General features: G+C 35.5%; 1 protein-coding gene across 3 annotated transcripts in view; it reads right to left on the bottom strand.

Moving 5' to 3' along the window:
- The window catches only part of BCKDHB (branched chain keto acid dehydrogenase E1 subunit beta), a 209,550-nt gene that overhangs the window by 145,404 nt on the left and 36,478 nt on the right, over positions 1–27,668 (bottom strand). For all 3 annotated transcript variants that reach the window (XM_033103559.1, XM_033103560.1, XM_033103561.1), the window contains exons 4-6: positions 20,880–21,013; positions 20,510–20,665; positions 18,187–18,295 (exon numbers count right to left, since the gene is read on the bottom strand). In XM_033103559.1, the coding sequence (XP_032959450.1) occupies positions 18,187–18,295; positions 20,510–20,665; positions 20,880–21,013 (399 nt within the window). The remainder of the gene's footprint in view (positions 1–18,186; positions 18,296–20,509; positions 20,666–20,879; positions 21,014–27,668) is intronic.

Below are 27,668 nucleotides of genomic sequence, written 5' to 3'. Positions count from 1 at the left end.
GTGGAAAACTTTATTCCTTGTATTTTTGTATATTTCTAATCCAATAACATTTCTATAACCAGTGCTACAGAGATGAAAATTTTTTTAAATCATCATTATGCTTAAATAAAATAAAATGGTTAATCTATAAAACTACTTTTTATGAGTAAATCTCAAAGCAGATGACAATTAAGCTAACAAACCTGAGAGATAAGCTGTGTTAGAAAACTTATAAGCTTTTTTTAAAAGTTTTTGTGTAGCACACAATTATGTTGAGTCATATACTTTCACTGTCTAAACCAGGGGTTGGCATCCTACACGTGCAATTTTTTATAAACAATATTTTATTGGGACACGGCCACATCCATTCATTTACAACAGCAGAGCTGAGTGGCTACAAGAGACAGCATGGCCTACAAACCTAGAATAATTACAATCTGTCCCTTTACAGAAAAAGTTTGCCAATCTTTTTTTTTTTTTTTGCCAATCTTAATTCTAAACAATGCTTTAGAGGTTACTTTTGGCACATTTATTGATGGCTTAAATACAGTATCAGATGAACAGGTGGATGGATGGATGGTTGCATGGATGGATGGATGGATGGATCGATGGATGGATGGATCGATGGATGGACGGATGAAGGAACAGGAAGATAGGCACATTCAACTGGAGTAGAATATAGAGGGAAGCAACAACCTGGTTAAAAGGAATAAGAAGGCTTCACTACCAAGGAGGTGGTAAACTACACAGCAGTTCTCAGTTGCTAAACCAAAGTGAGGGTCAAGAACAACACTGATGACATCTGACAAACATGCCAAAGGTAGCACATAGGTTCTTTGCCATCATCACGTCTTTCCCTGGCAGCAAGATCTGCATGCCGATAGACAAGGCCTGAAGCCAGTACACACTCTGTCTTCTGGTGAGTCAGTGGCCACCATTCAAGAGTCCTGTCTTTCTCGCCTTGTAAATCAGTTACCAGCTGGTGATTAGTAAATCCCTGGAACACAAAACTCTATGAGCTGGCACACCAAAAGAAATAGGTTGGCACCTTGGCCCACCTCCTTTGAAAAGTTGCCAGTCAGTGACTGACTTCTTCATTGTATTAAATTACCAAGAATAGTTAAGACCTCATTACTTTAACAATCAAAGAACAACATGGCAAACAAAGCTTAATTCTCCATCAACAAAAATCATGCAGAGAATTAGATTCAAGAAGAGTCTTATAGAAAAAACAACCCAAAAATCTAAGATTTGCATAAATTTAATCCTGAGAGGAAAATAAGAATATAATTTTAAATATTCTCACTTACTTAAACTTTCACGTAGAGAGAATGCTGCAATTCTCTGGTACTATTTATTTACATTAATTTGAAAGATATTTATTGCAAGAGAAGGTTACTATTTCAAATCAGCACTCTTGCGTTCCTACCTCATGGCTATGTGCTTTTTGAACGAGAGCAGGTAAGAGGAGATAGAGCATGACATTTCAGGAATGGAAGAGCTCCCTATACTGTCATATTACAGATTACTATTTTCGTAGCAATGGGATTAACTGACCACTACATTTTACCACATGATTACATTCTAATCTATGCACTAATGAGCAGTTCACAGAGAAAGCTTTCAGCATCAAATATATGTTGCCAAAAATGTGGCTTGAAAAATAAGAAATCTTTCTAAGGCCAAAACAAAAAAGATGCACTTTTTTGCTCACTTATCAGACAAAATAGTTTTTAGTGGATATAGTTTTTAGTAAGTACCACATATATGCTTCCTCTGTAATTGCAAATGCACTTACATTCATATCACATATATACTTACAGACTCATAACATATATTAGTCCATGCTTGGTCTCATTTTATTTCCCATCCTCCTCCTTTAGTCCTTCTAATTTTCTTCTAATTTGCTGTATAGCTTAAGTCATCTTAAACACATTTTTAAAATAAGCCCGAGTATATAAATATATATATACTATTATACACATTTATTCACTTAATATTTATTGCATAACCAATATATGCAGATATCATGCAAGACGCTACAATGTGAAATTGAAAGAGGAAGTCCCTAACCTTGATAAGCACGCACTCAAGTGGGAATTACAAAGACGGCAAGAGATGATCAGCAATAAAAACATGATCTAGCAATGGGGATAAACTGCTCTAGTACAGAGGGAAGTAACAACCTGGTTAAAAAGGGTTGAGGAGGCTTCACCACCTAGGAAGACACAACTGACAGGGTCTTAGAGACAAAAAGAAAATAAAAAGGGTACCCACGTAGAAAGAAAAGGTCCATACAAAGAAATGGTGGTGTGAAATTGTGTGTGTGTGTGTGTGTGTGTGTGTGTGTGTGTGTGTGTGTACACATCTACAAACACACATAAACACAGATTTACATGATGTTTCTGGTAAAGGTGAATACTGAAACCTTTAAATTATATTCCCAAGTCCCTAGAAAGAACTTTCCAATTCCTTCTGATTTCATATATTAATAACTCATGTAGAAAGCATCTGCAAGAGAACTCACTCTTAATGACGCAAGTTCCCCTGTGAGGCACAATATTACCATCACATAGATAATAGGGTCATTTCTCTGCACTGACACTCAACTATAGTAATGCTAGTTTCCTCACAAATGTGAAACTCAGTAGGGCTTTATTCACGTTTCATTATATATGATGCAGTGATAAAACATGAATGTTCTTTTTAAAAAGAAAGAGTATATTTCTAAAATATACAACACTTCATGCTGCCTCATTACTAATAGCACAAAGTCTCCATGCCTGAGAAAGCCCATCTTGTTTGTCAGAATTTACAGTGTAATGGGGAGACACATCCACCCAAGCAAGAGCCCAGTCCCAGCCCTGTCTCTGCCTCACTTTATCTAATTAATTTGGTCATCTCTGACAAAGCATTAGACTTCCTGTCTGCTCCACTGTCCCACTTGTAAACTGTGGAAAGCAGCACGTGTCTATCTGCCCCATCATAGGGACACAATGAAAACGTACTAAGTTAATCGCTGTAGACATCCTTTCCGTTCTTAGAAGACAGCTTTACAGCTTAAAATAATTCAATGATACAGTCATTAAGACTATAAAAGAAAGTTTTCATTGTAGGAACAGTTATTCTTACTCCTATTATTATTATTTGCTGAATAAAACTGATAGTTAAATGTAAACCAGTATCTCTACTATATTATAATTGTTATTTTTCTGAATAATCTCCTTTCAAACATGAAGTTATTAATTATGGTCATACTTTTTTGATAATTTTCACTTCTATACCAACAATTACTTTTAACACTTATGTGAAAAAGTACATAAACAAGAAAACTAAGTGCAATTTCTTCTAATAATTGTTTTTAAATTATTCCCCAAACATAGCTGTACTCAATCTCCCCTCTCCTCTTCACCTCAAATTACTGCAAATTTAAAGTCTAGATCAGAAAAATCATATCAACAAACTGTTAACAATATTGTAATATTTATTTGTCTGTAATACCTGTCAGAATAGTTGTTATAATATTAATATATTACTGTCTAATTAGAAGACAAAATTAATTTTCAATAAGTAAAAATAAGTACTAAATTTTGATACTATTTAACCCATGGTGATTACAGGGAGCATGTGTAGATGGCATAAACTGGTATATTAAGTCTGAATACCACAAGGGAGAATAAACCAGAGAGGTCTTCTGGGATTGACAGTGGGTGAGGGTCACAACCATATAATAACCTAGGCCTTCACATCATAAGCATGTCAAGGTTTTACTGAGAATTAGGGCAAAAGGACTGCAGACATGTGAGAAAGTACATGAACTGGAACAAATAGAGAAAACCACAAAAAAAGATAGAGTCTGAAGAATGAATGTAAGCAGATGCACAAAGGCAAAAAAGTTGGCATTCTAACCAGTGGGACACCATATATGAATAATGGAAAAGTTGAAACAAGTCAGCTGAGACCACCACCATGTGTCATCTTATAATATGCATAAGAAGGGCAGAGCATCTCTTCTACGGTATTCTTGCCAAAACATATACATAACCTTAATTTAATAATAAAGAAACATCAAACAAACTGAGGGACATTCAACAAAAGAGTGGAACAAATGTGGAGATAATGACAGACAAAAAAGACAAAGAAACTTTCTGACTCAACATAAAGGAGACTAGGGAAACATAACAAGTAGAGATTCTAGATTGGATTCTCATCCAGACAAAGGACATTAGTGGGACTATTAACGAAATTTGCGTTCAGTGTGTGGAGGAGTTAACAGTATTGTATCACAGTTAATGTATAGCTGTGGTTATATATGAGGTTAACATCTGGGGAAGCTGTGGGGAAAAAGGGGTTACATCAGAGTGTTTTGTACCATTTTTGCAAACTTTCAGCTTGAGCTAATTTCTAAATGAAAAGATTAACAAAGATTTTTCATAAAATATTTTGTAAAAAGAAGCTCACCCACCTTAGCAAGTCTCCCACAGATTTTGGAAAAATAAGGTGTGACATGATGGGGAAGCATATCAAATTATGAACTTCACTGAAAATCAACTATGGGAAACAGAGCTTAAACAGGCGTGACAGAGGCACTAGATTGATACTGCCTTGTAAAACAAGGTCTGTTTTCTGAAATACTAGTACATATAGAGAAAATGAGGATATTAATGAGGAAGCTATCCAACTGTAAAAGTGCAGCCCCATTTAGTGTTTTATTTGTGACCTCATCTACCTAGATGAACACAATAGAGTTCTGACTATACAGATGTGAAGATGGGAGACATAAATTCAATATCTGTGCATCCCCACCAGCTTTTTGCTGGAGACCCTTGATCACTAAATAAAAACCAAAAACCAAACTGTCTAAATAAAAGCACAACATCAAGTCAGAATCAGCACATATCTTGCATGCAACCAGGAGATTTCTCACCCTGAAATACATTTACATAAAACCTAAAACAAAAACATTTGAATCTTAGAATCAATAGTGTTACTATTTCAGAAGGTCATGTTTTGTTTAGCTTTTCATCACTGAAATATCACTGGAAAATGAGAAAACACACCTATTATTTTTAACTGAATAGCACTACTGATTTGAAACAGAAAGTACTAGACCCGTTTCAACTCAAATGCATTCTAATTCTTTTTCTTTGATAATTCATTTGAAAACCCTACATTTCTAGTTCTTTTGCATAACCAGACAAATTAGGTTTCCAAAATAATTTGCAAATATATATCACAAAAGGAATGATGTGTTAAATCAACCATCGCATTCCACACACAACTTCAAAATTAACTTCATTACATTTTCCTATCGCATTTAATGTAACAAAAAAGGCCTTTATGAGACTATCATTAATTAATACACTTCAGTACATTTAATATATATACTAAAATTTAGCCAGATTTATAATATATTGTTCAATCTTTTTAATTACTCTTAGTATTTTTTTCATGTACACTCTAGTGTGCAGCATTTCGTAGTTTAGCAAAAGTTCTCCAACAATTTTACTAGCAAGTGTCCATCTCTCATGTTTAATACATTAGAACTGCTCTAGTAAATATTTTCCAATGTATTTCCTATAGCAAGGAATATATATATATACACATAATACACACACACATATATGTATATATATGTATATATATATATATATTCCTATAGCAAGGAATATATGTATATACACATAATACACACACACACATATGTATATATGTGTGTGTGTGTATATATGTATATATGTATATATATAGCATTCCTATAGATTCTAACATGGTAAATTGGCAAACTGGCAAAGAAAATAAAAATAAGTGAATGATGAATCAAAGGATTCTATTTTAAAGCCATTCTCCATCAGCACATGGAGAGTTTAAAATGAAAAAAAGAAAATTACCTAGCAAAAAGAATTATGTTGAAATCGAATATTAATTTTCACTGTCAATTACCATTATTTTATGAACCACTAAGAAAAAAACAACTGCCAATTAAACTTGCATACTGTTTAGAACTTTTATTTTATTCTTATTGAAAGAAAAATGTATAATCAGACATGAGTTTTATTCTATCACCCTTATACATACACAAAAAACAAAATATAAGCAAAATAGTTGGTTACAGTATTCCTAAAAATCTGACATTCAGAATCTAATTTTTCTCACTCACCTTGACTTATAATTGTCAGTTTCTTTTCAGAATTCACTTCCTTTGTCACCAAAAACATTAGTGATGCAGCACTTTTTAAACGGATCCATAAAGAAATTAAAAGATTAGGTCTGGGCTCTGAAGCTAGCTCACTATTTAGGATCAACCTTCTTTTGACTCCTGCTTCCAAAGATTGTTAAATAATTGTTATTCTCCACTTGCTCTGACCTTCCACCCCTCACAACCATTTGGAACCTCATTGTTAAAAGACTAGTTCTCTGGAATTTTAAGCTTTTATTTAACTTAATAATGGTCCCAAAGTTCAACAGTAGTGAGGCTGGTCATTCATGTTTGCTAAAGAGAAGCCATAAAATGCTTCCTTTAAATGAAAAGGTTTGGGGTGGGGGGAGGAGAGGTAGTATTCTATATCGGGTTTGTTACTATCCGTGGCGCCAGACACCCACTGGGAGTCTTGGAATGTATCCCCCCAGATAAGGGAGGGACTACTGTACATATATATACATATAGTTGGTTAACTAGATCACTGACAACAATGTCTAAAGGTAAGGTTTAATTGGAAATTTTATATTTTATCTGTCTAGATATAGAACTGCTTATTAAAAATAAATCAATCTTTGACTTTCAGAAAGCTGACTTTGTAAACAACTGACATTTTGAGAAAAACATTAGGAATTGCCTGTAATAAAAAAGTAGAAGACTGGCTTGACTTAACATGATACAATGTACATCCAAATATGCTAGACTATGTTGTAAATCCTGAATAATCTTTGTACGAGTCCCTGGGGGACTAAAAAGATCCCACAGTGGCCCTCATATTATCATAGACCAAGCAACTTTTCCTGCTCTCCTTCTTTCTAAATCTGAATTGCCCAACCAACTGATACGAGATAGCAAGAACAATTCCTCCCTCTTCTGAAAAACATTTTTGACTGACTATTTCTGAAACTGGCTGAACATTGGCTGACCTCTCTTGCTAAAGCTCTATAAAATCCTTCCCTGTCTCTCTCTCCTAAATTAGAACACTCCTGAGTTGTGCACATGGCACAACATTCTGAATAAAGCATCATGCTGAAGGATGTGATTATTAGAACAAATCATTGGAGATTTTTAAATAGAAACATCTTTTAATATACTGCTAACATTTATAAAGCATTTATTATATTTATTAAGCATTTATTATGTGTCAAACATTATTTAAATCTATTATATATAATATATATTAACATATTTAATCAAATGACACCATGGAGAAAACTTTATATTAAATTTGGATATCCAGAGAAAATATGATAATATACAAAGACATAAGTGACCAACATTTACTTAAGAATGGGTAATAGATCAACAACCATAAAAGATTGAAAAGCAAGTCAAAATTCTGTCCCAAAAGAGACCAGAACCAGACAATTTTATAAGGAAATTATATTAAACCTTACAGAACAGATAACTTCTACCATGTTTCCCCCAAAATAAGACCTAGCCAGACCATCAGCTCTAATGCGTCTTTTAGAGCAAAAACTAATGTAAGACCGGGTCTTATGTTACTATATATCCGATCTTACATTAATTTTTGCTCCAAAAGATGCATTAGAGCTGAGTCCAGCTAGGTCTTATTTTCGGGGAAACACGGTAGTTATCGAATCAGGTCTAAAGCACAGAAAAAGAAAGCAACCCACTTCATTCTACAAAACTAGCATAACTCTGATTCTGAAACCAGACCAGGATGGTAAAGGAAGGACAAAGTATAAACCAATTTTACAGATAAATATATATTCATGCTCATATATGTAAGGAGAAACAACTATAATCCAATTTTATTTATGAACATAAAGGTCTTTTTACAAATCTTTTAAAAATTCTAATCAAATCCAGCAGTATGCTGAAATAATAATGAATCATGGTCAAGTAGAATTTATCCCAGAAATGGAAGAATCACTCAACATTAGGAAATATGATAATAAAATTCACCTCATCAAGAGGTCAAAGAAGAAAAATCATATAATCATCTCATCAGATACCTAAAAATAATTCAATAAAATTCAATAACTTGGGCGAAGTGGGAGGAAGGCACCTCTGCTGAGTAAAAAACAAAGAGAAATTACCATAACTTGATAAAGAGTACCGACCAGGGTCCAAGTTAAGAAAAGATGAGACATTTCTAATAAAGAAAAGAGATTAAAATGTCTCATCAATTCTTGGAAAAAGAAAGCTGTAACTATCACTAGCTATAGAGAGTAAGATTTTCCACCTAGAACATCTAAGATAATTAACTGAAATGTTAGAGAACTGCATAAGGTTTCCAAATGCAATATTAACAAACAAAATTAAAAGCTTTTCTGTATACCAGTAATAACCAATTAGAACTATGTAATGGAAAAAACATCCTATCCACAATGGCAAAATAAAACCAAGGAGCATCTAGTAATAACCTTAACAACAAATGTGCCAAACCTAATGGAAATACCTACACAATTTATTTATGGACATAAAAGTTTGAATAAATGGAGTTCTTGGAAACAAAGACTCATTACAGTGAAGACACGAAAACAAAACAAAAAAAACTTTAAAAACCACCGTGTGTGTGTGTGTGTGTGTGTGTGTTCGCGCGCGTAACACACACACACACATTTTTTAACAAATAGATTAAACGCTGCTCTCAATCACAATGGGCACAGATACAATGGTGACATTTCCCAGACGTAACATTAAACTCTTGAGAGTCAGTTGTTTCAAGGTGGACTTCCAATAAACATGCTAGCAAAGACACTTTATGAGAGAATACATAAATTGTTTAAAAAATACAAGAACAGGCAAAACTCTGATACATAAAAAAAAAAATACAAGAACTTTTTCTTAGTATTCCTAAGTAAAATGTCTTACAAACATGTCCAGCTTTCATTTTTAGTTTTCAGGCTATAAACAGTTATATATTGAGTGTTGTCTCCCCATAGTACCTGCATTAATAATACCCTATCCTTCCAGTTTTTCACTAACTGCTGTTTAGAGACTTGTGGTATCTGGCTTCATCAATCATTTATTACTCAGTACTTAATCAAAGAATATACAAGGCTTACAGGAAACCAGAATGGAATTAAGAAATATAGGTTCTATACTTTACACTATAAGAAGCACAGGCTTATACATTTCGCCTTCCACATGCACAAATATATCTAAACAGGGATGTTTACTTCAACCTTGTTTGGAATGGGCAGAATTTAGAAACAATTCAAACTTCCATAATAGGGGAAAGGATAAATTACGGTATACCCCAAAAAACTTTATGAGCTAAAGATCAGTTAAATCTTTGTGAACTTACTGAAATATATCCAAAATAAACTGATAAGAAAAGCATGTTACAGAACAGTTATAACATACTGATTTTTATTATTTGTGTATATATGTTCTATAAATTCACATATTTGTATAAATGTAAATGCATGGAAAGAGATTTGCAAAGTAAGTTACAAAACAATGTTTATAGTATGCTCTTATATCTCAGTTTATATATAAATGTGTTCCACACATTCATATATAGATATAAATGCAAATGCATAGAAAAAGCTCTAAGGAGTTGAGCCGAGAAAAGGAACTTTCACTTTTCATTTTGTAGTTCTATGGTGCTTGAACTTTTTACAAAGAGTGCGTATGATTCATGACATTAAATTTTATTAAAAACAAAAAATAAATCATGTAGTATGAGCTTAGTCATTGAGAATGTATCCAGTTAAATTAGGACAACGATCAAAAATTGACATCTAATGTCCAAAATTAGTCTGAAAGTGAATGTGAATAATAAAGAATATGCCAGGGCATAAGAAAAATTCCAGAGTCCTATTGCACAAATATTTCAATTTATTACATCAATCACAGAAGATAAACAAATTCAAAGGTAATTTTGTAGTTCAAGATCATTGAAAACCTTTTGATTTTTCTTGCTACTCAATACTTAGATCAGCCCTTCTCATCACAAAATAATTAACTACATTCCCTGCTTGTTTTAGGTTTATAATAAATTGAACTCCACACGGTTTAGAAGTCTACATGAACAATTTATTAAAAAAACACAAATATGAAATAAAAAATTGAACTGTAAAAGGTCATTTGTAATTAAATAAATGAAAACTGAAATAAATTGACAGTAATAATATATGTTTAAAAGTATAGATAAAAGTCTGGCAGGATATCCAACAAAAAGTCAACAGTAGTTAGAGGATAAAGGTATGAGCTCCTTTTATCTTCTCTTTTGTATTTTTCACGAGTTTCAGTAAGCATGTATGAAAGCCTGAAAAATAGCCACAATCCTTTAACCCTCTGGGTATCCAAACTCTTTGCAACGTGACTTTGTAGCTGTTCCCATGAAGATGGAGCCTATTTGCCCACCTCTTGAACTTAGGCTGGCCTTGTGGGACTTGCTTTGGCCAACACACTACAACATACGTGATGTGTGCCAGGTGCTTCCAGAGCCTTGCGTGCTCCTACTTGCCCCCTTGAAACTCTGCTTCCACCACATGAACAAGACCAAGCTAGCCTGCTGCAGGATTAGAGACAAGCAGACCACAGGCTTGTGAGATGACTCAACTAAGATCAGCAAATCCAACCCACACCTGACTTGCAACTGATGGATCTATGAGGAGCCCAGATAAAACCTGAAATGCCCAGCTGAGCTCAGCCTAAATTTCTGACCTGCATATGAGCTATATAAAAAAGTTGTTGACTTAAGCCAACATATTTTAAGAGTGACTTGTTAAGCATTAATAGTTTGCTAATACAACACACATGCATTACCTTTATAATAAGAAAAAATAAGTCTTTTAAAGAAAACAACATAAGGCACTGTTAACTACTAATTACATTATTTACACCAAAATATTAAAATCTTATTTTCAGGTATATATCTTTTTAATTGAAAAAAATTAAATTAACACAACAGTGCAATGGAACTACTTCTTTACAGTTAAAGATCCAAGTTAACATTTAGCAAACCTTATCACTGTACTCATGTATATGGATAAAATAATTGATGTGTGGCTAGATTTATTCTTTTATTACACAGCAAAGACTAATGATAGAACTACCTTATCCCTGGAAAGAAGAATCACATCAACCATCATAGGAACTAAGACCTTTCCCTGTGCCAGTTTACATGCTTAGTGCCTCTATTCGTTCATTCATTTCATCTTTAAATCAACTTGATGAGCCAGATATGATCACTGTCCTCATTGTACAGGTGAGAAAACTGAAACACAGACAGGTTAAGTAGCTTGCCAAAGGTCACTCAGCTAGTAAGTAGTAGAGCCAATACTTCTGGCCAGAATCCACACTCTTAACCGCTTTATTAGACTGGCCCAAGGCAGAAGAGATGCCTACAGGAAAAAAAGAAACCTGACTGGCCACCTAATGTGTCCATACATGATGAAAATAGATAATATTAAGGAGATTAGGGACTATCTTAGTAATAGGAACATGAGAAATTAAGCAAATAAAAGAGAAAACGCATTCTGGTTCAGAAAACACAGTTGTAGGCCAGAGGAAATGAAAGAATGCTGGGTTTTTTTTTTTTGCTCAGTTGTGAATCATACTGATGTTGTAACTGCAATGGAATCACTAAATAGTGTTCTGACCAAAAATTACACTACAACTCTATGAAGATATTAGAGAAAATATGGATCTGTTGGGGGGGAAGGATGGCATATGCTGGGGAAAAGTGGGCATAAAATAACTAAATTCAAGTAAAAAGTTAAAATAATGCCTAAAATATCAAAAACAGTATAAGCATATTATTTACAAATATGATAAATTACCGGAAGAAACTATTAAAAGAGTTGAAAAAGATTACCTATGGGGAGAGAAGCATGGACTTAGTGAAGGCTGAGGTAAGAAACTGCCATTTTTTGTTACAAGATATATTATGTGGCTTCTTAAATTCTGTACGAGTGTTATTTCAAATTAAAAATTAATTCAAAAATCTAACAAATGAATTAAATTCTCTCTAATTACTGGACCGAATTTAATTCTCGTCAGGGAATGTGCCTAGTATTAAATGTACTAGCCTGCATAAAAATAATCTGCTTAATGATGCCAACCAAAACAAATTTAAAATGCAAAATACGAATTCCTCTCTTTTGCGTACACTGATATTGGTCAAAATATCTTCAAAGTCTTCTACCACTCAAAAGCTACTTAAAACAGTTTGCTTCTCTTTATAATGTATGAATTCATGCATAATTAGTGTATTTGTTAAACAAAAATCCTCAGTATCATTATGACCTATTTTTGCCTGAAAGGATAATTTGAATCCTGGAAATAAAGCAGTACAAAGCTTTTAGCCTTACTTTTTTTTTCACTAGAAGAACCATAGATGAAAGCCATGTTTACTCCAAAATCACTAATGTCATCAATCATTCAATTAAATAAAACCAAAAAGTTCAGCAGACATACAAGAACAGCTTCTCCACAAGATGCCTATATCTGATAATGTCTCACTGACTCATTCTTTTTGAATCACAACTATTTTGTACATTTTTGACACTGGCTGGATTGCTCTTCCCTGTCTGCCTTTTGTAAACATTCCTCTGTCATTTTTAAAGTTATTTGTATTAAAATGTCACAAGTACAACAAATAAGCCAGAAACATTAGTTATATTCCTTCTAAATTTAGAAGACACAAATTTTGTATCTATTGTATATTCAAAATAAGTAGAAACAAAATTCAAGAAAATTGCTGCATAAAGAACATATTACCTATTATTACTTTCATCTTTATGGTTTATAAAGTTAATGGCCGAACTGAAGGAGTTATTTACGTATGTTGTAGACCAGACACGTGGATAGTCACCACAACACAGATGTTTGAACACAGCACAGTATATGGAGACCAGGTCCAAAAATTAGCGGGTCAGGGAAGTCAAGAGGAGCTGTGAAAGGGACAATACTGGGCAGTCTGGCGGTCACCAAACAGTTTCATACTCTCCCCCACAAAATGCAGGAAGAGTACATTTCTCAGCAGTCTTTGCCTTTAGTTGGAGACATGAGACTAGGTCCCCCAAAGACCACACTTGTGACACGTGTAGTTTTTAGGACTTTCAAAGACGCAAATTAATCCTCTTCCAAACATTGGACTATACACTATAAGGGAAGTGCTGGCTTAATGCATGGCTATTAATGTTAGATATTTCCATTCAATTAAAAAGATCATTTTAATTGTGGGAAAATAAAATAGCGTATTTCTTGGTATGAAACTAGGACACTGGAGGAAATTGTTTCATTTATGCTCTCCATTTAGTAATGTTTAAATGGGATACAAAATAGGGTAATGTTAGAAAGAGAGTCTTAAGAGAGTTACAAGTCTTTGGGGTCAGAGCATCTTCGTTTAAACCTAACTCTATCAATCACTTATTCCTCTGTGAGCAAGTTTCTTAAAACTCTCTAACCTTCAGTGTCAGGCTAACATCATCTATAGAGCTTTTGTGAAGATTAAATGGAACCAGCTGTGTAATAAATGCCCATACCTGGCCTAGTGATAGAGTGACTGGGTTTGAATCCTGGCTGTGTGCCTTTGAGAAAGTATTCCCTAATGCTCAGGTTCCTGTAAAATGATGATAATGACAGAATTATTCTGCTGAGGGTGTTGTGAAGATTAAATGAAATAGTCCATATGTCTATGCAACATAGCACTGTGTCTAGTACATAAGTGTTCAAAAAGCGCTTAAAGACCAGGCAGATACATACATGGATTATCTCAATCCTCTCAATAACCTTATGAAGTATTATGTATAAATAGAAAGGGTTCCTACTGCAGCCATTGGGACACATGTAGCATTTGTATGTTATGAATGGCTGCAGTTTATTGTGCTAATCAAACTGGGGAATTTCATCTTAAAAGAGAAGGGTCTTCTCTAACCAAGATGATGTACTATATCAGTCAAGATTATCTATTATATTAAAGTCAATAGGGGACTGAAAGTTAAACGAGGCTAAAACTAGAATGTAATTAGTGAGTTTTCCCCAGATCCTTCTATTTAATCAAAAGAAGAAAAAAGGAATGAGAGTAACTCAAGGAACTTTAAGAACTAACCTAATGAAATGGTGAGGATTTTCACTTTTGATTTCTATTCCTCTCCCTCCCTCCAATTTCCAGTGAACATATCTGCTTAGCCCTACAATGTTATACTAAGAGACTATCACTCACTAAGTGACGGGATTTGTCCCCAGTCTCATGTTTTCCCATGCAAACCACACATAAAAAGTGCAGCTCTGTCTCCACACATAAAATCCCAGAGAAGAAGTCAAAATAGCTGGGCTCGAGCCACACATCGACCACCTGAGCTAATGGAGGTCAGATATGATGAGTGGCAGCGCTTTCAGAACCACGTGGAGTGGGCTAAGTAAGAGCAGTGGCCATGGGAAGAACATGTCCTATGGAAAATAAGAAACCAATACATGCTAAAAGATTAACTAACGAGAGAGAAAGCTGTGCACAAGTACAAGCTAAAGCCTGGAATAACTATTTACCTCTCTAACTGAATCAATCTTACACAGGATTCAGTGACATAAACCACATCTATAGGTAAAAATTATACATTAAGGGAAATTCCTTGAGTTAGCAAGCTAACTTTTGTAGATGCCTAATACTTTAGTTTCCAAAGGAACTCTTTACCTAGTATCCTTTAAATACTTTGTTTCAGGAATTAGGTAGAGAACACTACTCTAAATCTGAGAAAAGAACATCTTACCTTAATGATGCTGCAGGAGGGTAAAGCGGGTAATAATTGATGAGTAATAGTTGATACTTTCCTAAAATATTTCCTACTGCAGCAATCTAATTCCAATGGTGCAGAGTGGGAAAAAATATGCCAGGGAATTACGTTTCTGTCAGCAAAACTCTATTCATGAACATTAATAGAAAACACACTCTGTTGCTTAAACATATGTATTTAGACCCCATTCTTCCTCCATACTCGACATCTCTCTCATATTTTCCTTCTCTTTATTTCTCTACACTACATTTTGGTCATTTCTTTGACTTTATCTTCCAGTTTACTAATTCTCTCTTTATCTGTTTTAATTGCTGGTTAAACTATCAGAGATTTTTTTTTCTTTCACTTATTATATTTTTATTTTATACACATTCTGTTCTGTTCTTCAAATTTGCTTGTCTCCTGCTTGGATTCTCAAGTGTCTCTTTTTTCAATACGAAACCTACTTGTATTTGTATTCTCTATATGGCAGTTTTAATATCTGAACTCTTAATGGGTTTGCACCTGCCTTTCCTTGTTCCTACTCAGAAAGACTATTTTCTCCTTGGACTTTATCTGTGGGACTATTCTGAGGCCTGGGTTGAAGTGACTCCAGAGAGGACTTGCTTCTTTCTGACAGCTCTCTTGGGGTGCCACCAACCTAGAAGCACTGTAAATTATCTACCTAAATGTTTTCAGTCCACACTAGGGCACATATTTAAATCAAAATCTTGTATAAGGGTCATTTTGTGATCAAAATTCTCAAAGGAGATTTTTCTTTTCTCTCCACCAGCATAGAGTCAAGACAGGTAATTTTGCTTCCTGTCACCTCTGATCTCACACTATGGATACAGTCTGTGGAGTGCCAGCTTTAAGCAAGGGCTCATCATAGCTTCTCTACCTAAAGTGGGCCCTGGACTTTATCTCCGGTCCCCAATGTTCCATGGAGTCATTAATGCAGAAGCTCAGGGTCTCTAGGACCTGGCAAATACCTCTAGAGACACTTAGGCATTCGCTTAATTCCCAGGGTTCTGAGCTTCACATTTCAGGACTCCAGACTTCTAAGTTGCACGCCAGCTCAGTATATAAAATAAATACCCCCCCATGCCCCCCACACCCACCTCACTTATTTCAGAGTATCTAACTAACTACCATTCTTCCATTACTACCAGACAAGGACATCTTATTCTATACTACTTAGTCTTGACACCTCCCTCTTCTTTTCCCTGCTTAAATACATTGAGACACCAAGTATTTCATATAATCTAAGAGATTTCTAACCCTCTCCTAATTTAGGCCCTGACCATTTTTTAGACTGGCTGTCACAACCCCCTAGCCTAGTCTCCTAATAACCAATCTTTTCCTCACACTAAAGTTTGGAGGTAGTGAGAAAAAGACCTGTTCCAAACTGTCCTTTGGATTCCAATCCATGCTAAGTTCTAGTTTATCCTTGTTCCCCCTCTACTTCATGTCCATCTTCCCTTCCTAACAGTGTGATTATTCTATAGACTTGAGGATACAGCACCAAACACAGATGCAAAAACTTTTCATAGACTGTTTAGTTTCTACAGTTGCATTTATTATAGGTAAAATGTCCATAATACATTCCTTATTGTGTTTTCTAGTGGTTTGCATCTCTGATCAAACCCTGACTGATACAGCAGTATCTAGAGACCTGTCTCATGCCTTTAAAGAGTTGCAATACAATCCATCAGATGGATGTAGCTTAGTTTATTCAATAAACCCAAATCCCCTACTGATGGACAAAATGGCACTTCAATAAACAGTAACATTTTTTTCAATCTTTTTCAGTATATCCCTGAAATAGATTCTTTGAGGCAGACTATGGATCTAAGAGTAAATAATCACATTATTTCTAACAGTTCTATTTCCTCCTTAAAATTTATTACCTTTTTTGGAGAACATGAAAGCAACTGTTGCAGTCAGAGATTGCTAGGTGTCCATGTCCACCTCCCATCATTGTGTAATAATAACATTTTCAGTTGGGCACTAAGCTAAAGACTACTTTTTTCGGCCTTCCTTTTGGCCAGGTATGGCCCTGTGATTGAGTTCTGACCAATGGGATGTAGGTAGATTCAATATGTGCAATTTCCAAGTCATTCTTTAAAGAGAAGGCTAATTCCATTCCCCTTTCCTCCTTCCTGGCTGAAATCTTTATGTGACGTTCCATTTAGTTAAAATTACTGCATAATTAACCTAAGTGGGCTATTATGTAATGAGCAAAACTCCCAATTATTTTTACAAAGAATTATCAGCCTAGTATTTAAAATGTAATATAGACCTATATTTATTACTCTATGAACCTTCACAATATGAACTCTTTTAACTCTAAATGTAAGAGTCCACATCTTTAGTCCACTGTTCTAACTATTCCCAAGGTACACTGGCAATTCAAGAAGAAAGAATGTAGGAAAAAAGATCAATTACATTATTATTTATGGACACCAAAATTCTTTCTATTGCCACAACTTAGACACCACCAGCCTACTCTAGTTTTTTTTAAATTAATCTAAAGCACCTTCCTTTATTATTCCATTTGATTCCATCAATACAGGAATGTCTTTCACAGGTTACTTCAGATAACTCAATATAAATGCTCCATTTCTTTTTACATCTTTCCAAACAACTGGAAGTTTGGAGTTTACTCTGCCAGTGTCAAGTACATCTGAGAGATTAACACACAGAGTTCAAGGAGAGTGGGCTGCATATAAGCAGCAACGGAAGAATCAGTGTCAGAACATTCAGAGTCCCCCTCCCCACCCAAAAAAGCAGAAACCAGAATATGGTCAGCTGTAAGGTACTTAGACCTGAGGCTAAGTCTAAGGAAAACCATGGGTTAAAAGCATCCTTAACCAATAATAAAATAAATGGAGATAAGCAACTTCAGTCATTGCTTCCAAATTGACTTTTTCACTATCAAAAGTATTCTGATTTAGATCAAGACCGATACAGACACTTTAGCTAAAAGGGCATTTGCTATTACATAGTACAATGAGCCCATTCATTTTTTCATTCAACCCACATTTACTAAACTTCTACTACTTAGAGGAACATAGTCCCTATATTCTTGGTACTTCACAATGCTTCTTGATTTTCACAATCTAAATGGATTTTCCCTAAACTTAACATAAAGTATACACCTGAGAACAAACTAAATATAGAACAAATCAGAATTTTTTTTCCTACAAGGTAAATATAAATCAAACTTATAGGGAAAAAAGTTAATTTTGTGATCTGTGAAAAACAAAAACATAAAGATATTCACAAATATAAAATAAAGAAAGCCTTTACCTGCTGCCCTGTAAAGTATTTTAGGTTCAAAAAATATACAAGGATTTTTATCCTCTATGCATGACAAAAGAAGTCCTTTGGCCTGGAAAGGGCTTCTGGGTACAACCACCTGCAAAAACAGATTTTTGTAAAGACAATTTTAGTAAAGGTGTATCCCCGTAAACTCACTTACAAGACGGGTTGATATTTAAATAACCTATTGTTACTAATTACAAATAGCAATCTGACATTTTAGCTAATTACCATTTATTATAAAAAATTTACACACGGTCCCAAAAACTTCTATCTGCTCAACATTTATCAGAAGCCTACCATATCCTGGTGACTAAGACTGGTCTTCTCTTAAGGACCTAAATGTCTGTTTCGTGTGTGTGTGTGTGTGTATAAAAGGAATCCGCAAAGAACAGTCATCAAAAAAAAAAGTTGCCAATATCTGCCTATATTTACCTACAAAATAAAGAAATCTTTTCTGCTAATATTCTATTACTACTTTCAAAGAGTATGCAACTCCTTTCTCCAATTTTAACATATCAAAATCTCCTTTCCATGAAAAACATGGTCTTCATTCCCACATGGCAAAGTAACCCACGATCCAGCCACTATAATGTCCAGTTATTGCAAAACTAAAAGAAAAGTGGGGTACTGCACACTTCCAGGTGACAGGAAAGGGTTCCACGACCTTCTTGAGAATGAGGTTAATAATGAGAAAGATGATGATAATGACAGCAGGTAGCACATGTATTAACGGGGCCAAGAATTCTATGTGGATTAATTCCTCTACTGTTCATAGCAACCCCACGAGGTAGCTATTGTTATTTTCCCCAACTTACAAAGGCAGACTAACAGAGAGCACATAGCTGGCCCAAGGTTACATCACTTGACCAGGAATTCACGCCCAGTTCTGACTCTACAGCTCAAGCTCTTACTTTCTACATTATTTTGCCTCAAATCACAAACCTGTGTCTAATTTTTAATGTGCTAAATTATTACATAGTAATTACATAGAAATAATTACCATTAATGTAAACCTGAATTTATCACAAAGGCTCACATAAGGTTCCTTGAGGCAAGTTATCTTTGGCTTTCAAAATCATTTTTATAACATTTATATCAAAGGATTTTTATTTCAAAAAATAAAATAGCAGCACAAATCTCACTATTTCATTTTCTGTAAATAGACGGCTAAACACATTGCTCACTACAACACACAGTGTCTTTACCTTACTTATGTTCCTACTTTAGTTTCTCTTCATCTGCTTTCTTCATGTATTTATTTTTAGCATTTAGTATTTATTTTTAGTATACATACTATCTGCACATTTTAATTTGGGATTTAAAAAGAGAAAGGGGTTGGGGGAGAGAAAGTAAGGGATTGAGAGAGAAGATCTGTTCTTAAAAATACTGGATAACATCACAAACATTAAATGTAAATCAGTGCTCAGCTCAAGCACAAAAAAACCTGCTGCCTCAAATGTGGCTTCTATTCCAAACTACCACTTCGAGCTTATATTGAAAAATGATGCAACTTCTACTTCACTAAGAAAAATTGTATAACTTTGTTCTGGTAGAGAAAACAAATAAAACAAAAACACACGTTCACAACCAGTTCATTCTGTCACAAAAACAGACACACAGCCCTGGGTAGACAGACATATCTATGAGCTGCTATAATGATTCCCTAGAAAGCTCTTCAGTAAGTACAACTAGAAAAGATGATACTGTAAAAAATTAAGACTTAAAATATGCAAAATGTTTTTATTAAAAGACCTAACCTACTATGGAAACCTAAGATTATTATGGAAGGCTGTAAGAAAAAGGTGCTTCAAAATTTAATTGGTTGGGCATACCTTGTCTGCACTGAAAAGCACACCTAAGCAATGAAGGCTTCTCTGAGTTTATTTAAAAAGTAAGAAACAGACTAAAAGCAAATGTCTTATCCGTCCAAGTAGGAGGTAAATATGAATTAAATAGCAGATTATTAATTTACCCAGAATCAATTAAGTTAGAAAGATCCACTATAAAGAAACATAGAGCCTTGAAAGAGAGAAAAGATAAATCAACTATGTTCTCGGTCTTATTCTTTGAAGTCTCTGAAATTAATATCAGTGTCAAGCCAGGTACTACTTCAAAAAACAATAGTCTATAAACCTCAGCAATGGATTAGTGAATCTAAAAAGAATACTAAAATCTCTTTTAAAAAGAATTAAGTTTTTATAAATTCCAAAAATCCTGCTTGCTTTCCTCTAGATAAGCATTAGTTAACAGAATGAACCAAAACAGAAACATCAAATGCTGATCAAATAAAGTACATAAATGAGGATACCTTGATTCCTGGGCAGTGGGCAAAAAAGGCTTCAGGACTCTGCGAATGATAGAGCGCCCCATGGCCGACACAGCCCCAAGGGGACCGGATGGTGAGGCTTCCACAGTTAAAAAGATCCCCAGAGCGATAGCGATACTTGGCGGCTTCATTAACAATCTGGGGGAAGGGGAGAGAGAAGGGACATGCCTCAATGAGTCCTTTATTTCCATTCATTTTCTGAAACCATTTTATTGATCTTTAAAGAACTTGTAATGCACTCTTTCAAGAGGTAACAAAAGGATAGGGGAGTGGGAGAGTGGAGGCAAAACTTCAATACTTCATGGATTTAACCTTAAAAATGTTCAATTATAGTAAAATGCAATCCTCCTACCTGATCAAAAGCAGGATAAATATAATCTGCAAACTGAATTTCTGCAATGGCGGTAGCACCAGTGACTGCAATTCCAATCCCAAATCCAACAATTCCTTGTTCACACAATGGGGTATTAAAAACTCTATCTTTTCCTAAAAAAGAAAATAAATTCATCTTAATATAACAAATGAGACAATACAACTGAAAAGTCAATGAGTTAATAATGGTGAGATGGAGAGAAAAGAAGCATAGAACAGGTGATAGAAATGAAAAATAACTAGAATGATGGCTAGTTTAATGCAAACAGTAATTATATTAACTATAAGTAATCTAAATGTTCCAATTAACAGAAAGATTGTCACACTGGGATAAGAGAAAGCAAAACCCAACTACTTAAAATAAAAAATAAAGATAACAGAAAAGTTGTAAGGAAAACGAAGGAAAAATATATACAATGATAAATCAATCCAAATAAAGTTGATATTGCTACTTTAATAGCAGACAAAGTAGATCTTATGGGAAAAGGAAAAACTGGAGATAAATAAGAAAAATGTATACTTTCAAAGGGTTCAATTTGCAAGGAAGACAAAAGCCATAAATTTATACTCATCTAATAACAAAGGCTCCAAATAAATAGAAAAAAATTAACAGAATTAAAATAAAAAATAGATAAATTCCCAATGTAGTGGGAGATTTTAATATACCCATCTCAATAACTGACATATAAAGCATATACCAAAATAAAAAAGTAAAAACTATATAGATTTGAACATTATTAACAAACATAACTGACATACACAGGACACTGCACACATAGCTAAGAACACAAATACTTTTCAAGTAAACAGAGAACACTCATATTAATTGAACATAGACTAGGTTATAAATCTAATCTCAACAAATTTTGAAGAATTAAAATCATACAGAGTATATTCTCTGACCATGGTGGAATTAAGCTAGAAGTCAATAACAAAAAGATAATTAGAAAATCCTTGTGGGAACAGAGTCCCAGAGAGCAGTTTCCAGGCTCTCGGCCTCACGTGAAAGGTGCTGGCTGGGGTAGCAGATGGCCATCAGCTGTGGCTAATTGACCATCACCTGTTACCAGTTAGCCATTGGCTACTGATATAACTGGCGCGGCTGCGCTAGTGAGTCGAGAGTCAGTCGGGAGTCAAGAGTCCAGTCGAGTCGGTTGGCTGGCAGGCAGAGAAGCAGACAGCAGGTGGCAGGTCGTGTGACTCCAGCCTCCATTGAGACTATAGTGGTACGACTCCCCTACATATGGCTCCGTGGGTGTTCCTTTTTGGCCTAGCCATATCCTGTGTTCTTATGCGGGGAGCGGGACCAGAGACCCAGCAGGCCGCCCCGCACGACAATCCTTATGTTAGAAAAATATTTTAAATATATGTCTAAGTAACCTATGACTCAAAGAAGAAATTATAATGGAAATTAGAAAGCTTTTGAACTGCATGATATGAAAACACTATATATCACAACTTATTGAAGTTCCTTCCAATTTCAGTAATGGCAGAGTAGCTTTTTTCAGACAAACCCTCTGAACAAAATATAACAAACAATACTTAAAAGCATTGGGGAGGCGAAAAGTAGGCCTAAACTGAAAGAGATCTGACCCTTGAAAGAAATGAAGTGCTGTGGGTGAGCATGACGTTTATAAGGCTTGTCCCCCAAGGGGATTCCCCAGTCTCTGACATGGGATAGCTAGAATTCAGACAGACTCAGTCTTATTGGCTTGAGGTGTCAGAGAAAGGAATCTGGGGCTGCCAGTGGCTAGAAATTGAAGGACTAAGTCCCTAAAAGTAGAGCACTACATGGGGGTACCCCAAAATCTGTGCATAAATTATGCTCAGATCTTCAGTTGACCCCTGTGCCTGCAGGAGACTCCAAGAGCCCAGCAAGTAAAAGCTGGAAGCTCAAGGATCTGAGCAGAGATTTCAGCTCTACCCACCAATAAGGAGATGAATTTGGAGTTTGAAACTTCAAACTAAAGGAGCTTGATACACAGTTAGGCGTTCTATTGAAACCACAAATTACAATATGACCGTGTTTCCCTGAAAATAAGATCTAACCAGAAAATAAGCCCTAGCATGATTTTTCAGCATGACATCCCCTGAATATAAGCCCTAATGCGTCATTTGGAGCAAAAATTATTATAAGACCCGGTCTTATTTTCAGGAAAACATGGTATTAGCGTGCAACTCAATTCCCTTCTAAAATGTCACCACCTCTCAGCCAATATCAGTATTTCATGAAAAATTCTAATTTCAGGGACCTGGGTGAACACAAGCAATGGCCACAGTCTGGCCACATAACCCAAAGTTTGAGAACAAATCTGGGATTCATATTTCAGTTCCATAATCCAAGGATACCAGTTCTTGGTGCATAGAATTCACTCTCAGCTCAATCAGTCCTTTCAAATATGAACCACAAACAAGGCAGGTGCTAGGAAATGCCAGCTAGACACATCCTGTAGTTTGCACTCCAAAAGCAGCTGCAAAAACTTAAAGCATGATTCATACTCATCATGATCCATGACTATCTTCTGACTGTGACTTCTAACTCTCATCAGTTCCCTATTTGACTGCAAGTAGCTTGATAATTTCAGAAAATCTATGATTCCATTGAACTAAGAACAATTCACTGGTAGAAAATGAACACATATTCCATTTCCACCTGTGGAATCCATATCCATGGAATACATGAACCACCTGAATCAGAGAAGCAGTGTTCTTATTTATTCCTTGCTGCTTCAAGTTCCCTGGATTCAGATATTTTCCATCTCAGTAAATATAGCCTTTTTTGTTGCTAGAAGGCAGAAAAGTTGAGTTTCTCAGAATTCTTACTCCAAAATATGCTTAGTTTGTTGAAATAGCTTAACAACTCTCTCCAAGTTTCAATGACCTAGCAAAAAACTGCTTCAATATGAACTAAATATTAAAAATCTGTTTCTTTTTTTCCCCCAAACAGGTAATGATTGAGGGTAAGAGTACACATAAAAAATGTACAATACTGCTAAATTCCTCTGTTATAATGCAATTAACCTGATATAAAGTTCATACACACAGTATCCCAATGGGTAAATTAATAACACATACAGTGATTGCACTATTAGCCAAGAAAGATGGGGGTTTAAGTGCCATCTCCACCAATTACCAAAGCTCAATTTCTATCTGTAACAGAAGAATCATGAAACTGAAAAGACTAAAAATTCATACACTTATTCAAACATTTATAAAGTTCCTAATATTGCATAGATACTATTCTGGATGCAGAGGATAGAGTAGCAAACAAAACAGAAAAAAAATGCCATCCTAATGGAACTTACATTGTAGTCGGGGGAAATAGACAATAAAAATGAAATAAATAATGTGTTATATTTATAAATATGTATAATGTGTTATATTATGACAAGTGCTATCAAGAATAGTAAAGCATGCCTGATCACTGCACTGTACACCTGAAGCTGAACAATAATGAATGCCAACTATATTATATATATATATGTATATATAGGTATGTATACATTTACAAGAGGCAGAGTACAGCATTGGGAGTGGAGATAGTGGAAATGGGATGGCTCGGTGCGATGTCAGAGAGATAGTGGATAGGGGGAGGGGGTCCACAGTGTGAGGGATAGAAATGATAAACGTCTAAGGAAGAAAACAAACAAACAAAAAAATAAACTCATAGACACAGACAATAGTTTAGTGGTTACCGGAGCGTAAGGGGGTGGGGGATGGGAGATGAGGGGAAGGGGGATCAAATATATGGTGATGGAAGGAGAACTGACTCTGGGTGGTGAGCACACAATGGGATTTATAGATGATGTGATACAGAACTGTACACCTGAAATCTATGTAATTTTACTAACAATTGTCACCCCGATAAATTAAAGATAAATAAATAAATAAATTGCAAAAAAAAAAAAAGAATAGTAAAGTAGGGAATAGGTGATTAGGGGGATTTTAAATAGGAAGATGGCAAAAGCCCCACCGAGAGGTGACATTTAAAAGAAAAGGGCTCCTTTTCGGCAAGGACCACCATCTTCCAGTAATTCACCAAAATGACCAACCCAAAGGGAAAGAGGAGAGACCCCCGCTCTATGTTCTCTAGGCCTTTTAGAAAACATGGAGTTGTTCCTTTGGCCACATCCATGCAAATCTACAAGAAAGGTGATACTGTAGACATCAAGGGAATGGGCACTGTTCAAAAAGGAATGCCCCACACACGTTACCATGGCAAAACTGGAAGGGTCTACAGTGTTACCCAGCATGCGGTTGGCACTGTTGTAAACAAACAAGTTAAGGGCAAGATTCTTGCCAAGAGAATTAATGGACATATTGAGCATATTAAGACCTCTAAGAGCCGAGATAGCTTCCTGAAATGGGTGAAGGAAAATGATCAAAAAAAGAAAGAAGCCAAAGAGAAAGGTCTCTGTGTTAAACTGAAAGGTCAGCCTGCCCCACCCAGAGAAGCACCCTTTGTGAGAACCAATGGAAAGGAGCCTGAGTTGCTGGAGCCCATTACCTATGGATTCATGGCATGATAGGTGTAAAACAAATAAAAGACCTCTGTAGTGTTAAAAAAAAAAAAAACACAAAAGAGTTGAAGGAAATGAGGCAGTGTACCATGCAAACATCCAAGGGAATATACATTCCAGACAGAGGGACAAGCTAGTGCAAAGTTTCTGGGGTATGAGTATGTTTAGCACATTGGACGAAAGGCAAAAAGTCCAGAATATCTGGTATGAAGTAAGAGAGATAAAGGCAAAACATGAAGTTAAAGAGTTGAGAGAATGAGAGGGGAAGGTGGCACAGGTCGGGCAGGGCCTTATAGGTTATTGTAAGCACTCTGCTCTTTACAGTGAAAATGAATCAGTAAGTAGGTGAATGAGACAGGAAGCCATTAAGCAAAGTCAAGCCATTCTCTGAAATTGCATTTTGACAGTATCCCTCTGGCTGGTATTTGGTGAATAGCTTATAAATAGGCAAGGGTGACCACAGCAAGACTGATTACAGGATATTGCAATAATCCTGGTAAAAGATGATGAAACATAATAGCAGAAAAGATGTGACACTTTGCTATAGTCTAAAGATAGTCAAAAGGATTTGGTGATGAAATGGATGTAGAGTGTGAGTCAGAGAAATGCTAACAATGATTCAAAGGTTTTTGCCCTGAGCAACTTGAAGGAGAGAGTAGCCATTACCTAAGAAAGGGAAAGCCACAGAGATGCATGTTGAGATATCAGGAGATCAGTTTTGGAGATGCTAAATTTGAGATGCCTTTAGACATTAACATAAAGCTATTAATTTGACTGTTGAAGTTTAAAGTCTTAAGCATAAGAATGGCATTAAAAAGCACAGGACTGGATGAAATTACCAAATAAATTTAAATGGGTACATAGAGCAGTGATCCAATGTTACAAAGACAAGGGGTGAGAAATAAATCATCAAAATTGAGAAGGGGAAAAAAAAGCCAAAGAGTTTGGAGGAAAACTAAGAGATTGTGCTGGCCTAGAAGCCACATGAAGAAAGTGTTTCTAAGAGGAGTGATAAATTTGTGCTGTATGCTGCCAACAGAAAAGTGAGATGAGGACTGAAAATTTTATAACTGGTGACTTTTACATAACAGTGTCTGCAAAGTGGAAAGGAGGGAGAAAACAAAAGCCTAATTCAAGAGAGACTGGGAGAAGAGAAATTGAAGACCATGAGTAATAACAATTATTTGTAGAAATTTTGCTGTAAAAGTAAGAAAAGCAAAGAAAGGTGCAACAACGAGCTGGAGAGGAATATGGAACAGAGGGATCGGTCTTCCTTTTTTTTTTTTTTAAATGGAAGAAATAACAGTATACTTGTAGCTTGACAGGAATGATCATTCAAGAAGGGGAAACTGATGATTTTGAGAAAATTAATGAAATAGAGAGAGAAGGAAGAATAACTAGAACCATGTCTTTGAAGTGTGACAGAAGAGGAAGAAGTCTAGTGTGAAGAGGTTGACAAAACACTTACATTCATTCAGAGTGCAGGAGGAAAGAGTCCGGGCACTAATGCTGGTACATGCATATATGCGGGGGTGAGAGCTTGTCAAAGGTCTCTATTAGTTGCATCTATCTTCTTAATAAAATATTAAACTAGATTATTAGCTAAGAGTAAGAAGAGAGGAGGCAGTGTTGAGAAGAGAAAAGAAAGTAGGAAAAAGTGAATGGCGCAGGAATATGCAGAATAATGGTAGACAGCATGAATGGGCCCTGGAGATTACCAGTCTTGAACTTAAAGTGAGACCAGTTGGCAAGATGTTTTGCTCTAGCAACTTTCAGCTCAGGGAGTTAAGATTTAGACAGGGAGATGGATTTAACTAGAGGATTTTGCCAAGCAAATAATATGGAATATAAATTGGATATAAAGAGAAGAAAGGTCATCAGGGAGAGGCAGTGACAGAGCAGTGGAATTCATGGATTTTAAGAATCAAAAGGATCAAAAGATTGTTGGGGTGGAGGTACCAGAAGCAGTGAGCTGGAGAGCTTCATGGTGGAGGTCAGAGTCCCAGATGCTTCCAAACGAGATTATGGAGGGTCTGTAGTTACTGACAATGATGAAATCTGGCGTATGGGTGTAAAAGTGAGAAGCTGAGGGAGGATGGAGGACATGATCACTAGAGAAGAGAAGCGTCAGACACTGAGAAACCAGAATACGGAGAAGACCATCCACATGGACACTGACAGGAGTACTGCAGAGACAGTAGTGAGCCAGCCAGAGGATTGGCCTCGGGTCAAAAGACGACAAGGAAGGA

The sequence above is a fragment of the Rhinolophus ferrumequinum genome, chromosome 3, assembly GCF_004115265.2.
Source record: "Rhinolophus ferrumequinum isolate MPI-CBG mRhiFer1 chromosome 3, mRhiFer1_v1.p, whole genome shotgun sequence".
Lineage (NCBI taxonomy): Eukaryota > Metazoa > Chordata > Mammalia > Chiroptera > Rhinolophidae > Rhinolophus > Rhinolophus ferrumequinum.
The sequence above is the reverse complement of the archived record's forward strand: the minus strand, read 5'-3'. Positions and strand labels throughout refer to the sequence as shown.